Source organism: Bos indicus x Bos taurus, chromosome 7 (assembly GCF_003369695.1).
Source record: "Bos indicus x Bos taurus breed Angus x Brahman F1 hybrid chromosome 7, Bos_hybrid_MaternalHap_v2.0, whole genome shotgun sequence".
In the NCBI taxonomy this organism is placed as follows: Eukaryota; Metazoa; Chordata; class Mammalia; order Artiodactyla; family Bovidae; genus Bos; species Bos indicus x Bos taurus.
The window spans coordinates 100,690,559-100,709,136 of NC_040082.1; the positions used below are offsets into that span (position 1 = coordinate 100,690,559).

Here is an 18,578-nt window from a genome sequence, read left to right on the forward strand (position 1 = left end):
TACATGCTTTCCTTTTCTTCATTGCATCTGTGCTATTAGACATGTTACATTGTTATTATTTGTGTTTGATTATATTTTCTCACTGCCATAAGTCTTTAGATTGTAAAGACTTATTTTTAAACATCCCTATGCTCTGGCTCAGAGAAGGCAATGGCACCCCACTCCAATACTCTTGCCTGGAAAATCCTATGGGCAGAGGAGCCTGGTAGGCTGCAGTCCATGGGGTCGCGAAGAGTTGGACACAACTGAGCGACTTCACTTATGCTCTGGCTATGCCTGGAACATGGTCTGGAGTCAATATATATTCCTCAAATGCATGAAAGATATTCTCAAAAACAGTAGTATACATTATGCTTGAATATCAAGCTGACAGTGGGAAAGGAATTTCTATAAAAATGGAATAAGGATGCCCTCAATGGGGACCAGGCAAGCCACCAAATACAGAAAGTAATATATTGGCTCTACAATATAAAATAGCATTAATTCTAGGTTCTTAAGTCAGTTATTAAATCTAAGTTATTAAGTTGCTTATGTGAAAATTAATCTTTTTAAATTTTTCTGGTAGTCACCTCCAGCACATGGAACTATGGAATGATACACGAATTTCAGAATTTTTTCTTCTGGGATTCTCAGATGCACCAGCACTTCAGCCTCTCATATTTGGGCTTTTCCTCTCCATGTACCTGATCTCTGTATGTGGGAACCTGCTCATCATCCTGGCTGTCAACTCAGACTCCCACCTCCACACCCCCATGTACTTCTTCCTCTCTAACCTGTCCTTTGTAGACATCTGTTTCACCTCCACCACCATCCCAAAGATGCTATGGAACATCCAGACAGAGAGCAAAGGTATCACCTATGAAGGCTGCATCACCCAGATGTATTTTTACATGCTGTTTGCAGGATTAGATGACATTCTTCTGACAGTGATGGCCTATGATTGGTATGTGGCCATCTGTCACCCCCTGCACTACACGGTCATCATGAATCCCCGGCTCTGTGGAGTGCTGGTGCTGGTGTCCTGGATCATGGGTGTCCTGAACTCTTTGCTACAAAGTTTAATAGTTTTGGATCTGACCTTCTGTGAAGACTTAGAAATCCCCCAATTTTTCTGTGAACTCAATCAGGTCATCCAACTTGCGTGTTCTGACACCTTTCTCAACAACATGATAATATATTTTACATCACTGCTTCTGGCCATTGGTCCCCTGGCTGGAATCCTTTACTCTTACTCTAAGATAATTTCCTCCATATATAGAATAACATCAGCTCAGGAGAAGTATAAAGCATTTTCTACCTGTGCATCTCACCTCTTGGTTGTTTCCCTATTTTATTGTTCGAGCCTAGGAGTGTACCTTGGCTCTGCTGATACCCACAGCTCCCACTCAAGTGCAACAGCCTCAGTGATGTACACTGTGGTCACACCCATGCTGAACCCTTTCATCTACAGTCTGCGGAATAAAGACATAAAGAGAGCTCTGAAAGCATTTATGGGACAGCAGCTCTAACCAGGATGGCTTTCCTGCATCTCAAGAAGTGCCCTTGATTGCAGGACAAAGAGCACCTGAGCCAGGAACTGCTTTTCCTTGATCACATTGTGGAAGTAAACCTTGTTCCTTCTATTGATTTCCATGAGTGTCCCTTTCTTTGTCTCCACCTCTTTATACAATTTAAGTAACTCACTTTGCAATTCACTTCCTGAGTCTGATAAAGTTTTCCCTTTTATCCTTTGTCCCACGACAAAGGATATCTTTTGTCTCACAACAAAATTTTTCCCAAGTTTTGATCTGAAATATTTGGATATTTTTATTTCATTCGCAGAACAACAAGGATTTCTTAAGAATAATTTCTTCTCAAATAATATATACTATCCCAAGTAACTTTCATCTTATTTTCCTGAAAGGATAGTCATGTTACATAAAAGAAAAAAAGTAAATTGTTTACTTACAATTAAGGGTTAATTTATCTCCCTCATAAAAGAAGAACATGAATAATGTCTCAGGGTTCATTCTATCTCTCTGTTCCTGCATCTATAATGTATAGTTTTCCAGGTATGTCAGGGCCAAGAGTCTCATCGTCTTGTGCAAATTCCAGATAGAAAGGAAAAAGGCTGCTATGGAGCATTTCAATATTCTCACCCAATAGCTTAACATATTATCCATGACTGTCCATGATTGAAAAGGATGTGGAAAATATGGTATCTTTGCTGGGCATCTGACCATTTCCAGATATAATCAGGCTCTATCAAGAGGGAAGAGGGGAATGGAAAAGTTACATAACCCATGTGTAATGAGCAATCACAAGATTGACAATATCCAGAACATTAAAACAAACAATTGCTTGATAGAAGCAGGAAGATCTTGTCCAAAAGGACATTGATCTTCCTAATTCTTATAAAACAGTCATATTGTGTGATGAAGAAAGCACTGTCTCTAGCCAATTCCTTCAAGGAACTGAAAAACATTGTAAGGTTTTTGAATATTTCTTAACATAGGCTAGAGACATGGCACATGATAATCCACACCCTGTGGTAAAACTGAGGTGGTGATGTTGTATAATGGCTTGGGTATTGAGGTTTTGGGGGAAAAATTCAGCAGCCAACCTTGACAAGAGTGAAAGGGCAAATCCCATCTGAGTGACAAGAGCTTTCAGAATCCTAAGTAAACACCTAGTGCATTGCCTTAGAGAACAATTTCCTTTATTAACATTAATTTAGTGGCTCCAGTTAACACATATGCATCTGATTCGGGGCTTTCCTGGTGGCTCAGACAGTAAAGAATCCGCCAGCAGGGTGGGAGGCCAGGGTTTAATCTCTGGGTTGGGAAGATCCCCTGGAGAAGGACATGGCAACCCACTCCAGTATTCTTGCCTGAAGAATCCCAATGAACAGAGGAGGCTGATGGGCTACAGTCCATGGGGTCACAAAGAGTCAGACACAACTGAGCAGCTAAGCACAGTATATCTGATTCAATCCTAAAATATGATGCTGTCAAAGTACTGCACTCAATATGCCAGCAAATTTGGAAAATGCAACAATGTCCACAGGATTGGAAAAGGTCAGTTTGCATTCCGATCCAAAAAAAGAGCAATGCCAAAGACTGTTCAAACTGCTGCTGCTAAGTTGCTTCAATTGTGTCCTACTCTGTGCGACCCCATAGATGGCAGCCCACCAGGCTCCCCCATCCCTGGGATTCTCCAGGCAAGAACACTGGAGTAGGCTGCCATTTCCTTCTCCAATGCATGAAAGTGAAAAGTGAAAGTGAAGTCGCTCAGTCGTGTCTGACTCCTAGCGACCCCATGGACTGCAGCCTACCAGGCTCCTCTGTCAATGGGATTTGCCAGGCAAGAGTAATGGAGTGGGTTGCCATTGCCTTCTCCAATGTTCAAACTACCACACAATTGAACTCATTTCACATGTTAAGGTAATGCTCAAAATCCTTCAAGCTAGGCTTCAACAGTACCTGAACCAAGAACTTCCAGATGTACAAGCTGAATTTAGAAAAGGCAGAGGAACCAGAGATGAAATTGCCAACATCTCTTGGGTCATAGAAGTATCTAGGGAATTCCAGAAAAACATCTACTTCTGCTTCATTGACCATGCTTAAAGCCTTTGACTGTGTTGATCACAAAGCATTATGTAGAGGGTATATCTACCAAAAACAAATTTCAACTTGTTTGGGAATGTCTTAATTTCTCCTTCTTTAAAAAATAATTTGAGTTGAAACTCACATAAAATTAACCATTTTAAGCAAACAGTTCAGTATCATTTAGAGCATTCAAAGTATTGTACAACTACCACCTCAATCAAGTTCTAAAACATTTTCATCATTTCAACATAAAATCATTTATACATTATAAGAACAGTTGCTCCCCATTACTTCCTTTTCTAGTCCCTGAAAAAGTGTTCCATGGATGGATCTATGTATCTATATATTATATGCAGTTTATATACAAGGAATCATACAATACACACTCTTTGTGTTGAATATCCTTCACTTTCATAATATTTTGCCTTTTCATGCAAGTTGTATCATGGCTTAATTTGTTAATAGATAATATCCTTCATTTTTGAAGGATAGTTTTGCTGGATATAGTTTTGCTGGTTAAGAGCTTTCCCCCCAGAACTTTAAATCTAAGCCTCACACTTCCCACTAGAAATCAACTGTTAATCTTACTAATATACTCCTTCTGTGAGAAGTCACTTCTCTTTTGCTGCTTTCAAGATCCTCTCTGTGTTTCTCTTTTGTCAATTTGATTACAATACATCTCAGGATAGACCTCTTTAAGTTTATCCTGCTTGGAATATTTTGAGCTTCCTCAACACATAGATTCATGTCTTTCATCAACTTTGGGAACTTTTCAGTCATTATTTTTTAAAACATTTGTTCTGCCACTTTCCCTCAACTACTCTTCTGGGACTCCCTTTATACATAAATTGTTGCATCCTCCTGGTTTCTTTTAATTCTTTGTACATGGCTCTCTTTAGCTCTCAGAGAATATTTAAGACAGTTTATATTAAGCCTTTTTCTGACAAGCCCAGAGTCTCAAATTCAGATTCTACTATTTGATTTGTTCTTGTGAAAGAGTCATACTTTCTCATTTCTATGCACATTTCGTATTTATCCTCCTTATTGTTGAAAATTAAATATTGTGAATATTAAATTGTCACAATTTCCGAAATCAGATATGTACCTCCTTCTTGAGATATATTGCTGTTGTATTGTAGACTGTATTTGTTTGTTTGCTTAATGATTTTTATAAACTAAATTTTATAGACTATATTTTTTGCTGTATGGGATCACTAAAGTCTCTGTTCTGTTATCTTAATGATCAACTCATGATAGATTTCATAAACTCTGGATCCAAATAAACTTTCTCAAACTTTATTGTTTGGCTGTGTGTGTGTGTGTGTGTTTGTGTGCACGCCTGTGTACACTTGGACTTCTTTTAATCCTCTGCTGAACATTTAATAATTATTTACCTTTGTCTTCACATACTACTTGCCCAGAGCCTTGACTATCAGTCAGAGGTGAGAAATTAGGGCTTTATAAAATCTGATCAGGCTTTCTGTTCGGTCTTTTAAATTCTAAATATATGAATACTTTCATAGTCATACTTCCAAAGCATCTCCCTCTCCAGTCTTTCCTCCCAGAAACTTCAGTGTGCCTACTGTTTGCCCCATTTCATATCTTCTGCCCCAGACACCAGGATGTAGTTCATCTGTCTTTAAATGTGCTCAACAATCACATTCCACAGAGCTGCTTTCCCACCTTGAGAGAAATTCCAAGTTAGGCAAAGTAACTTGGAATCTCTTGTTCGAAGTAAATTTGGCAAATCCTTTGAGGAGTCAAGTGAAAGGTCAAAACAGAAAGCCACATCTTTTTGTTCTCCATCACTAAGAATCCACACAGGGACTGTGGTGCCATCTGCAACACCGCTACTGACCCAAGAAGTGGATGTTGGGGAAATAAAAAGTCAAATTATCAAAAAGTTTTCTAATCTGATTCCAGTTGCCTTTTTCTTAAGTGTTCACTTCTTTGTTCTGAACCATCAGTAGTTTTTCATATTCATGAAATTGATACTGACCATTTCCCCCAGTATTTTACGTGTTTTTGTGGGGTGTTAAGACATTAGAGTTTCCTGTAAAAGCAGAAATGTTTGGGAAAATGGGAGGACAGAAAGAATAGGAATTGAAATCAAAAGTATAAAGAGCTTCAAGGAAGAAATGTTGACATGTCAAACATCGGAAGATAATTAAATGGATGATCATCAGATGAGGCTGCTGCTGCTGCTGCTAAGTCACTTCAGTCGTGTCCAACTCTGTGCAACCCCATAGACAGGTACAAGTTAGTTGATATTAAAAGTGGAAGCTAGATTATGGGAGAAACTAGATGAAAAAATGTTTCGAGTATAGGAAGTACCCAGTGGTTCTAAAACTTGGGAATTCAGATCCACCATGAGCATAATAGAAAACAGCACTTCCCTCATGGATGGAGAAAAGGAAGTGAAATCTAACAGACATGCTAGATCATACCTAAGCACCCTAAGTGATGGCCTGTTCCTATTTTTTGAAAATGCTTTGATATTGTTGATTATGACTTTAAAAACAGTACCTTATGAATTAATAAAGATGGTGTTGTCCTCTGGATTGTAATATTGAGGGTCTAATGGACTTGTTTTGACCTTGTAAAGCTATGGATATCTACAGAGTCCTGCCTATATAGCCAGACATCCACCTCTTACCTTACCATATTTCTCTCACTGCATGCCTGGAAACCTCTGTAGATTGCACCTTGAATAGTGTGACTAGAAGTCATTAGAAATGGTTTTGTTGGGAGTTGGGTATGTGCCAGTTCTTTGTTGACAACTCCAAGTCCAGGTGCTTGGGACTCATGTGGTCCTGAACCATTTGCCAGCATGTCTTTGATAGTCAGAGATTTCAACCAAAATGTTGAGGAAATTCTCATGGGAAAGGACACTAGAGACAAGACATATGGAGAAAAGAGCATAATGACTAAGGTGCATGGGAAGGAGTACACATATCTCAAAGCCAAGATGCTCCCATGGGTACACACCTAGCAGAAAAAAAGCTCCTTTCTGTATTAGCTTCCTCACTCATGGGAACCAAATTTCTCCTAGAATAGAGTGACATGGAACAATTAACTTAATGAGAAGTTGTGAGAATTCAACCTCTGAAGCCCCAGAAATGGTAAATATGTCCCTTTCTCCTCTCACTACAGCTCCACAGTCCCAGGAAGGAGGAAGTTCAGTGGTGCCGTTTCAAAGAATGTATGCCTGATGTCACCTCCCTGCACTTCCTTGGAGCTGAGTTGACCATCCATCACCCAGGAAAGAAAGGACTGAGGAAACTAGAGACCCACTGAGGGTGTGCCATAGGAAACAGGTATGGAGACAGGCATAACTCTCAGAGTATTAACATGGGTGGCACAAATGAGGATAACACAATGGTAAGAGTCCATTTGCTAAAACATTCTACACGATTCACATCCTGGGTCTCTTTATTTTTTCTTTTTTTAATTTTATTTTATTTTTAAACTTTACAAATTGTATTAGTTTTGCCAAATATCAAAATGAATCTGCCACAGGTAGACATGTGTTCCCTATCCTGAACCCTCCTCCCTCCTCCGTCCCAACACCATCCCTCTGGGTCGTCCCAGTGCACTAGCCCCAAGCATCCAGTATCGTGCATCAAACCTGGACTGGCAATTCGTTTCATACATGATATTATACATGTTTCAATGTCATTCTCCCAAATCTTCCCACCCTCTCCCTCTGCAACAGAGTCCAGAAGACTGTTCTATACATCAGTGTCTCTTTTGCTGTCTCGTACACAGGGTTATTGTTACCATCTTTCTAAATTCCATATATATATATATATATATATATATATATATATATATGCGTTAGTATACTGTATTGGTGTTTTTCTTTCTGGCTTACTTCACTCTGTATAATAGGCTCCAGTTTCATCCACCTCATTAGAACTGATTCAAATGTATTCTTTTTAATGACTGAGTAATACTCCATTGTGTATATATACCACAGCTTTCTTATCCATTAAGAAATCAAAGAGGACACTAATGGATGGAGAAATATACCATGTTCATGAATTGGAAGAATCAATATAGTGAAAATGAGTATACTACCCAAAGCAATTTATAGATTTAATGCAATCCCTATCAAGCTACCAACAGTATTCTTCACAGAGCTAGAACAAATAATTTCACAATTTGTATGGAAATACAGAAAACCTCGAATAGCCAAAGCGATCTTGAGAAAGAAGAATGGAACTGGAGGAATCAACCTACCTGACTTCAGGCTCTACTACAAAGCCACAGTCATCAAGACAGTATGGTACTGGAACAAAGACAGAGATATAGATCAATGGAACAAAATAGAAATCCCAGAGATAAATCCACACACATATGGACACCTTATCTTTGACAAATGAGGCAAGAATATACAATGGATTAAAGACAATCTCTTTAACAAGCGGTGCTGGGAAATCTGGTCAAGCCACTTGTAAAAGAATGAAACTAGAACACTCTAACACCATACACAAAAATAAACTTGAGTCTCTTTCAATCTCTTTCAGCATCCTCCTCTCTTCTGAAACCCAATTCTGAGAACATGAGAGAGTCATTTCCTAGGCAGGTTGATAGGAAATCTAGGAGTCCCCAAGGAGAGAGGGGTCTGGAATTCTCAAGGAGGAAGAAAGGACAAACTTTTCACAGTCTTTGTAGACCAGGATCTGGAGACTGGAGTCGATGAAAATGAGAGGGTAACAGGCAGGAAGGCCAGGGGTCTCCAAATGGAGGAAATAGCCTGCAAGTGTCAGACATTTTTATCTCTCTTAAGCGGCAGGAGGAAACAAACTAGCAATATTTTTTCCTTCTCTATACAAATTTAAGGGAGGTTTCTCTTAAAATACTGTGTTGCCATAATGACACCTGGTTATGCCTGAAGTTAGCTATTCTTGAGCCTAGAGATAACCAATGCCTTTTTCTTATGGAAATGTTTGTCTTAAGCTATGCTAATGTACTATGCCTTTACCCCAAACTTTGTCTCCAAGTCGGTTCCGCCTCTTGGCCCAGAACCTACTTGACAAACCAGTATGTTATACTCAGATATTGTTCCCCTAATCTATGTAAATGAAACTATTTGTATGGTGGTCTGCCCTTCTTCAAGATTCAAGTTAATCATTTTATGGCCCAGGATAAACCATTTGGTGCCAAGATTATCCCAAAATGCATCTTATGGGTGAGGGGCCTGGTGCCATTCTGAATTTTAAGACATTCCTTTCTTTCATTAACAGACTGCTAGTGACTATATAACATCCAGCTGAAGACTAGCAGGGGGGTACTCTTTCTGCCCCCTTCTGATGCCTATGTCAGAAGCTTTCTCTATCTCCTTTATACTTTAATAAAACTTTATTATACAAAAGCTCTGATTGATCAATCCTCGTTTCTGGCCCCGGACTGAATTCTTCTCCTCCGGGGGCCAAGAATCCCGGTGTATTTGCGTGATTCAACAACAACCTTTCAAACATCTCACCATTCTAGTGGGAACTGATGTCTCGGCTGCCAAAATGTCTCCAGAGGTTCTTATCCAGCTATCTTAGACATTTTTAAGGAGCCGTTACAGGTTCCTATATTCTCCTCTATCAAAGATGCACCTTCATTCTTTCATCTATCAAATTTCATTCATTCATTCAAAAAAGAAACATTCCCTGGGATTCCGTATAGTTAACACTTGCAAATATGTTTATACATCTTCTCACATTAAGTTAGTTAATGATTCTGGCTCTCAGTTTTAAATTTTGTAAAATGGGGATCATGGTACTATCCACTTCATAACATTAAGATGATTAAGTTAAAGGATAAAATGCATTTTTTAAATTTGTATTTGTTTATTTTTGGCTGTGTTAGGTCCACTGCTGCAAGGGCCTTTCTTTAGCTACAGCTTGTGTGGGCTACTGTCTAGGCATGGTGCACAGCTTCTCACTGCTGTGACTTCTCTTGTTATGGAGCATAGGCTTTAGGGCACTCAGGCTTCAGTGCCTGAGGCTCCAGGGCTCTAGAGCACAGGCTCAGGAATTGTGGCACAGGGGTTTAATTGCACCTTAGCATCTGGGATCTTCCCCAATCAGAGATCGAACATGTGTCTCCTCCACTGGCAGGCAGATCCTTTACCACAGAGCCACCAGGAAAGCCCAGGAGATAATGCCTTTTAAGTTCCTAAATTGTCCCTAACACTCTGTGATCATCTATACATATTAATCATTATCACTGCATTACTGTAAACACATATTCATTCTTTTAAAAAAGTAGTGAAGTTCAGTGTCTGCCTGAGACAGTGGGTGGAATGGGTTAAGGAGGTCAAAAGATACAGATTTCCAGTTGTAAAATGAATCATGGGACTATAATGTACAGCATGGTGACTATAGTTAATAATACTGAATAGTATATTTGGAAGTTCCTATGAGACTAGATCTTAGAAGTTCTTATCACAAGAAAAAAATGTCATAATTATGTATGGAAATAGTTGTTAATTATATTATTATGGTCATCAGTTTGCAGTACATACACATATCAAATCATTATGCTATACACCTGAAACTAATATAATGTTATTTGTTAACTATACCTCAATACCAGAAAAGACAATGGCACCCCACTCCAGTACTCTTGCCTGGAAAACCCCATGGGTGGAGGAGGCTGGTAGGCTGCAGTCCATGGGGTCGCTAAGAGTCGGACACGACTGAATAACTTCACTTTCACTTTTCACTTTTATGCATTGGAGAAGGAAATGGCAACTCCCTCCAGTGTGCTTGCCTGGAGAATCCCAGGGACAGGGGAGCCTGGTGGGCTGCCGTCTATGGGGTCACACAGAGTCGGACACGACTGAAGTTACTTAGCAGCAGCATACCTCAATACAGGGCATCCCCGATGACTTAGCAGCAAAGAATCCACCAGCAATGCAGGAGCCACAGGAGTCGGTGGTTTTGATCCCTGGGTTGAGAAGATCCCCTAGGGGAGGAAATGCCAACCAGTTCCATTATTCCTACAGGGATAATCCCATGGACAGAGAAGCCTGGTGGCCTACAGTCCATGGGATCACAAAGAATCAGACATGACTGAAGTGACTTAGCAGACACACACCAATTGTGATGATGATAAAAAGAGCTAAGGCTATTAAACATAGCACAGGTGCTCGACATTTGGTAATCCTCAATAATTTTTAGCTTATATAATAAATTTATAATTCTCATTTATTGTATGTTTGTGGTTTCCAGTTCCTGTTCCAGATTTCTATTTTTGTTACTATTTGAAATGATTGTAATCTGTTTTTAAGAGATTTAACTGTAATTATGAATGCTATTTTTTTTCTTTCACAATCATTTTTTTCTGCCAATTTTCATTTTTGAATAATTTGAGATTTACAGAAAAGTTACACAGGTAGTAAGTACAGAGATTTCCATAATGATGATAATGTTTTGGAACTAGATAGAAATGATTTTTGTAAAACATTACAATATATCAGCATCTGCAATTGAATGTCACATTAACATAGCTATTGGTTTTTAGAAATTTGTGTTATATCAACTGCCGTATTAAAATTATATTCAGTGAAAAAGGTTTTCAGCTTTCAATTCATTATCAGAAACAAATCTATAATCTTCAAACAATAATTTCAGATCTCAAGGGTGTTAGTAGATAGTATTTGTGATTGTAAACTTTCTTTTCTTCTTCAATACTTAAAGGGGAATTCTTTTCATGTTTCTCTCACATATTTCCATGGTAATTTTGAAGGTAAGTTTTGATGTTCTAATGATTGATCTGTTTCCTACATGCTGAATTAACCAATCAATAAATTTACTTCTTAGAGATTTTCAATTTGTAATATATTCTTGCAAAGTAAAATATTTTCTTCTATATGTGTCCATTTTTCTCTTTCCTAATTTTAGGCATTTCTGTTCCTTCTCTTTCTTTTTATTGCTTTCATTAAGCACCTGATTTTCTCTATTTGACTTTTGTCAAAGAATTAGCATGGGAATTTATTTCTTGGTTGTAAAATTTTTCTTCTTCATTTATTAGCTCTGCTTTTAGCTTAATTTTCTGCTTTAGTTAGCTTTGTTTTGTAAAACTTAAATGCATCTTCAAATTTTAAAATGTTTTTCACTCTTGAGATAGATTACCTGTGTGACTATTTTTGAAAGAAATAGTAGGATAAAATGAATCTAAAAATCTAGACTTTTGTTGCCACTCAAAGGTGATTCCTGTCCACAATTTAGTGTACCTTGTTATAGGTCATTTCCCCTTGGGTTTGTATAAGTATGTGTCTAATTATAAAATATTTGTATGCTGATTTAATTTCTCAAGGCCAGAGAAGCAGGTCAACTGTCCTCTCATAGCAAGTTTTGAAATTTTATTTTTATTTCCACATGATGGAATTTTTCCTTCTTAATCTTTTGTGAAGAGACATAAATTCTAGCAATGAAGAAAGTATCCCTCATAGAGCAATAGTAGAAAGAATTTTTGTTTAACACTTATTGCCTTTTTACATTTTATTTTATGAACCTTTAATATCCTATGCCTTTTTCTAAATTCATGTATTAATCTTTCTATGATTTACACTTAGGAATTTATAGATTAAATACATTAATTTTTATCAGTCAAATAGATTATTTTTTAAATCCTAATTCTCTCCATAGTATATTCTTATTTATAATTTTTCAACTTATGGTACAATTATTGATCTTATCTCCCCTTATTTCTACCAAATACTTTTTATTCAGAGAGAGCTACTGAACCTAGGAACAGATTTTCCAAGTAGCAATGGCAACCACAATTTGTTACCAAATAGATCAAATTTTTGGCTCCAAATGAATGACGTCTCCCTGGGTTTGGACTAAGGATATTTCTGTCATTCGAAGTAATTATTATCTGGAGTGAATTCTGTGTTTCTTTTCAGCTGATTCTGAACGAACGCGAAAGCCACATGGAAATAAACCAAACAAGAAGCTTTCTCCTCCTGGGATTCACAGAGGACCCAGACCTGCAGCCTCTCTTCTTTGGGCTGTTTCTGTCCTTGTATGTGGTCACGTTTGCTGGGAACCTGGGCATCATCCTGGCCATCATCTCAGACCCCCACCTCCACACCCCCATGTACTTCTTTCTCTCCAACCTGTCATTTGCAGACATTGGTTTCACCTCCACCACCATCCCAAAGATGCTATGGAACGTCCAGACACAGAGAAAAGTTATCACTTATGAAGGTTGCATCATCCAGATATTTTTTTTCTTTGTGTTTGGATGCCTGGACATTTTAATCCTGAGTGTGATGGCCTATGACCGCTTTGTGGCCATCTGTCACCCTCTGCACTATATGGTCATCATTAACCCCTGGGTCTGCGGGACGCTGACTCTGGGTTCCTAGTGCCTCAGTGTCACAAGCTCCCTGCTTGAGACTTTGACTGTCTTGAGGCTGCCCTTCTGCACGAACATGAAGATCCCACACTTTTTTTGTGATCTTCTTGAAGTCCTGAAGCTCACCTGTTCTGACACCCTCATCAATAACGTAGTGGTGTATTTTGGGGCTATTGTTCTAGGTGTTTTTCCTCTCTTTTGGATCTTCTTTTCTTACTCTCTGATTTTCTCCTCCATCCTGAGAATTTCATCAGCCAGGGGCAAGTATAAAGCTTTTTACACCTGTGGATCTCACCTTTTTGTGATTTCTTTGTTCTATAGCACAAGCCTAGGGGTCTACCTCAGTTCTGCAGTCACTTCATCCTCTAGGACAATTCTGGTGGCCTCAGTGATGTACACTGTGGTCACCCCCATGCTGAACCCCTTCATCTACAGTCTGAGGATCAGAGACATGAAGGGGACCCTAGGGAGACTCCTCAGCAGGGTACCATCTTTTAATGATGGGATTGTTGTAGGACTCTCATAAGTAGCAAGGGTCAAACCATTGGTTGGCATTTTTCACAATCTTGGATATATCTAAACATTAGCTTAATTTTTCTAGTTCTGTAATCACTATATCTTACTGTGCCTTGACTTTGACTATATTTAAAGATGGTGTATTATTTTTCTGGGGCTGTTATGCAAAGTACCATGAATCAGTTGGCTTAAATAACAGAAATTTATTGCCTCACAGTTCTAGAGACTAAAATTCTGAAAACAAGGGGTAAGCAGGGTCCATTCATCCTGAAGCTGTGATCAAAAACCTGGTCCATACCTAGCTTTTTTTAGTTTGTTTTCTGTAGTTTTCTAGTTTCATACAATTATGGTCAAAGAAAATGCTTGATGCAATTTCTGTTCTCTTAAATTAATTGAGGGTGTTTTGTGACCTTGTATGTGATCTATCCTGGAGATCATTTCATCTCCATTGGATAGAATTTCCTCTAGATAGCAATTTAGTTCAATTGGCCTATTGTGTCATTTAGGCCCACTGATACCTTATTGATTTTCTATCTGGATGATCTTCCCATTGGTGGAATTGAGTGTTAAAATTCTCTGCTATTATTGTATTATTGCCAGTTTCTCCCTTCATGTCTGTTAGTATTTGCTTTAAATATATAGGTGCCCCTATATTAGGTATGTGTATGCTAACAACTGTAATATCCTCATCTTGTAACCATCCCTTCATCATTACAGAATGTCCTTCTCTGTCTTTTGTTATAGCCTTTGTTTTAAACTCTATTATGTCTTACATGAGTAGAGCTACCCCTGCATTCTTGTTGTTTGCATTTGCATTAACTATCTTTTCCATCCCTTCACTTTCAGTCTGTTTGTGTCTTTAGCCCTGAAGTGAGATTTTGTAGGCAGCTTACTGAAGGACTTTTTTCCAACCAGCCACACTATGTTTTTTTATTGGAACGTTTAGTGCATTGGTACGTAAATATTGATAGCTATGTACTTATTGCTATTTTATTCCGTGTTTTTCAGTTGTTTTCATACTTGTTCTCTGTTCATTTCTTCTTTTTGTTTCTCCTGTTGTGATTTGATGAGTTTATTTAATGGTATACTTGGGTTCCTTCCTGTTTTATTTTTGTTAATCTCCTATAGGTTTTTGGGTTTGTGTTTACCATGATTTCATATTTCTTCACTCATAATTATATCTACTTGAATAAGATGATAGTCATTTAAGTTCAAACATATTTTAAATATTTACATTTTTATGCTCCTATACCCCACATGTTGTGTTTTTATGTCATATGTTACATATTCATGCTTATCTCTTTACTGTCTAATATAGTCATCAGTTCAGTTCAGTTCAGTCACGCAGTTGTGTCTGACTCTTTGCAACCCCGTGAATCGCAGCACACCAGGCCTCCCTGTCCATCACAAACACCCAGAGTTCACTCAAACTCATGTCCATCGAGTCAATGATGCCATCCAGCCATCTCATCCTCTGTCGTCCCCTTCTCCTCCTGCCCCCAATCCCTCCCAGTATCAGAGTCTTTTCCAATGAGTCAACTCTTTGCATAAGGTGGCCAAAGTATTGTAGTTTCACTTCAGCATCAATACTTCCAGTGAACACCCAGGACTGATCTCCTTTAGGATGGACTGGTTTGATCTTGCAGTCCAAGGGACTCTTAAGAATCTTCTCCAACACCACAGTTCAAAAGCATCAATTCTTCAGCACTCAGCTTTCTTCATAGTAAAAATTTCACGTCCATACATGACCGCTGGAAAAACCATAACCTTGACTACATGGACCTTTTTTTGACAAAGTAATGTCTCTGCCTTTCAATATGCTATCTAGGTTGGTCATAACTTTCCTTCAGAGAGTAAGCGTCTTTTAATTTCATGGCTACAGTCACCATCTGCAGTGATTTTAGACCCCCCAAAAATAAAGTCTGACACTGTTTCCAGTGTTTCCCCATCTATCTGCCATGAAGTGATGGGATCAGATGCCATGATCTTCATTTTCTGAATGTTGAGCTTTAAGCCAATTTTCTCACTCTCCTCTTTCACTTTCATCAAGAGGTTTTTTTGTTCCTATTCACTTTCTGCCATAAGGGTGGTGTCATCTGCATATCTGAGGTTATTGATACTTCTCCTGGCAATCTTGATTCCAGCTTGTGGTTCTTCCACCCTAGCGTTTCTCATGATGTATTCTGCATATAAGTTAAATAAGCAGGGTGACAATATACAGGCTTGACATACTCCTTTTCCTATTTGGAACCAGTCTATTGTTCTATGTCCAGTTCTAACTGTTGCTTCCTGACCTGCATATAGGTTTCTCAAGAGGCAGGTTAGGTGGTCTGATATTCCCATCTCTTTCAGAATTTTCCACAGTTTATTGTGATCTACACAGTCAAAGGCTTTGGTATAGTCAATAAAGCAGACATAGATGTTTCTCTGGAACACTTTTGCTTTTTCAATTATCCAGCAGATGTTGGCAATTTGATCTCTGGCTCCTCTGCCTTTTCTAAAACCAGCTTGAACATCTGGAAGTTCACATTTCACGTACTGCTGAGGCCTGGCTTGGAGAATTTTGAGCATTACTTTACTAGTGTGTGAGATGAGTACAATTGTGTGGTAGTTTGAGCATTCTTTGTCATTGTTTTTCTTTGGGATTGGAATGAAAACTGACCTTTTCCAGTCCTGTGGCCACTGCTGAGTTTTCCAAATTTGCTGGCATATTGAGTGCAGCACTTTCACAGCATCATCTTTCAGGATTTGAAAGAGCTCAACTGGAATTCCATCACCTCCTCTTGCTTTGTCCATAGTGATGCTTCCTAAGGCCCACTTGACTTCACATTCCAGGATGTCTGGCTCTAGGTGAGTGATCACACCATCATAATTATCTGGGTCATGAAGCTCTTTTTTGATGTTTTCTCTATTTCTTTGCATTGATCATTGAGGAAGGCTTTCTTATCTCTCCTTGCTATTCTTTGGAACTCTGCATTCAGATGCTTATATCTTTCCTTTTCTCCTTTGCTTTTCACTTCTCTTCTTTTCACAGCTATTCGTAAGGCCTCCTCTGACAGCCATTTTGCTTTTTCACATTTCTTTTCCATGGGGATGGTCTTGATCCCTGTCTCCTGTACAATGCCATCATAATTACTTTTAAATATATTTGTCTTTTAATCTGTGTACTGATTATTTAAGTAATCTTTAATCCTTACTATATATTTGCCTTTCCTAGTGGAATTTTCCCTTTCCTATAGATATTTCTTTTATATTTAGAGAAGACTACACCTTTTCTTTTAGGGTAGGTTTCCTATTGATGAAATATTTCCATTTTTGCTTGTCTGAGAACTTCTTTGTCTCTGCTTCTATTTTAAATGATGATCTTCCAGGGTAGGAGATCCTAGGTTGCAGGGTTTTCCCTTTCAGTATTTTGAATGTATCAGGTCACTCTCTTCTGGCCTGCAAAGTTTCTACAGATAAATCAGTTGATATGTATAATCCCTTATATATGACTCTGTTTTTCTCTTGCTGCCTTTAAAATTCTTTCTTCATCTATCTTTTCCCAGTTTGATTATAATATATCTTAGTGTAGGTCTTTTTGGCCTCATCTTGCTTTGGGACCCACTGTGCTTCCTATACTTGGATACCTGTTTCTTTCTTAAGTTTGGGAAGGTTTTAGTCATAATTTCTTCAAATACCTTTTCAATACACTTCTCTCCCTCTTCATTTTCAATCCCTATAATGCAAATGTTGGCACAATTGAAATCATCCCAGAGATCTCATATGTTGCACGATTTTTTTGTTTCTTTTTGTTTGCTCTTATGATTAGATAATCTCCTATATTCTATCTTCCAAATCACTTATGCATTCTTCTGTGTCATTCAGTATGCCCTTCATTTCTTCTAGAGTACTTTTTATTTTAAATATTAAATTATCTAGTTTTTATCAGGTCTTCTTTATACTTTTGCTGTTGTTCAGTCACTCAGTCATGTCCAACTCTTTGTGATCCCATGGACTGCAGCATGCCAGGCTTCCCTGTCCTTCACTATCTTCTGGAGTTTGGTCAAGCTCATGTTCATTGAGTTGATGATGCTATCCAACCATTTCATCCTCTGTTGCCCCTTTTTCTTCCTGCTCTAAATCTTTCCCAGCATTAGGGTCTTTTCCAATAAGTCAGCTCTTTGCATCAAGTGGCCAAAGTATTGGAGCTTCAGCTTTAGTATCTGCCCTTCTATTGACTATATAGGGTTGATTTCCTTTAGGATTGACTGGTTTTATCTCCTTGCTGTCCAAGGGACTCTCAAGATTCTTCTCTAGCACCACAGTTCAAAAGCATCAGTTCTTTGGTGCTCAGCCTTTTTTATAGTCCCATTCCCACATCTGTACATGACTACTGGAAAAACCATAGCTTTGACTATACAGAGCTTTATATCTTTGGGTCTATGCTAAGTCACTTCAGTCATGTCTGACTCTTTGAGACCCTACAGACTGTAGCTCACCAGGGTCCTCTTCCATGGCATTCTCCAGACAAGAATACTGAAGTGGGCTGCCATTTCCTCCTCTAGGGGATCTTCCCAGGGATTGAACCCACATCTCTTATGTCTTCTGCATTGGCTGGTGGGTTCTTTGCAACTAGTGCCACCTGGGGACTTTTAGTTCCTTATTCAATTAATCTGTGTTTAGGTTAATTATTTTCCCTAATTCATGTTTATTATCAATATATTTTTATTACAAATGTTTTGAATTCGAGGAGGAGGAGCCAAGATGGCGGAGGAGTAGGACGGGGAGAACACTTTCTCCCCAACAAATTCATCAAAAGAGCATTTAAACGTCGAGTAAATTCCACAAAACAACTTCTGAATGCCAGCAGAGGACATCAGTCACCCAGAAAAGCAATCCAACTCTTCGAAAGGAGCGCGAATGAACAAAGAGAAGAAATACAGCTCCACCCATCAGAACACCGACACAAGCTTGCCTAACCAGGAAACCTTGACAAGCCACCTGTACAAACCCACACACAGCGAGGAAAAGCCACAATAAAGAGAACTCCACAAACTGCCAGAATACATAAAGGACACCCCAAACTCAGCAATTTAAACAAGATGAAGAGACAGAGGAATAGCCAGCAGA

General features: G+C 38.6%; 1 protein-coding gene and 1 pseudogene across 1 annotated transcript; both read left to right on the plus strand.

Annotated features, from left to right (window-relative positions):
• Window positions 1–578: 578 nt before the first annotated feature.
• On the plus strand, window positions 579–1,508 carry LOC113896652 (olfactory receptor 7A17-like). The gene has a single exon (XM_027548869.1). It carries the CDS (start codon window positions 579–581, stop codon window positions 1,506–1,508), a length of 930 nt encoding a protein of 309 aa, XP_027404670.1.
• Window positions 1,509–12,522: 11,014 nt separating this feature from the next.
• On the plus strand, window positions 12,523–13,476 carry LOC113896422 (annotated as a pseudogene).
• Window positions 13,477–18,578: the final 5,102 nt, after the last annotated feature.

Excerpts from the sequence above, each read along its gene's own strand:
- LOC113896652 (XM_027548869.1), top strand. The coding sequence starts at position 579 with ATGGAACTATGGAATGATACACGAATTTCAGAATTTTTTCTTCTGGGA.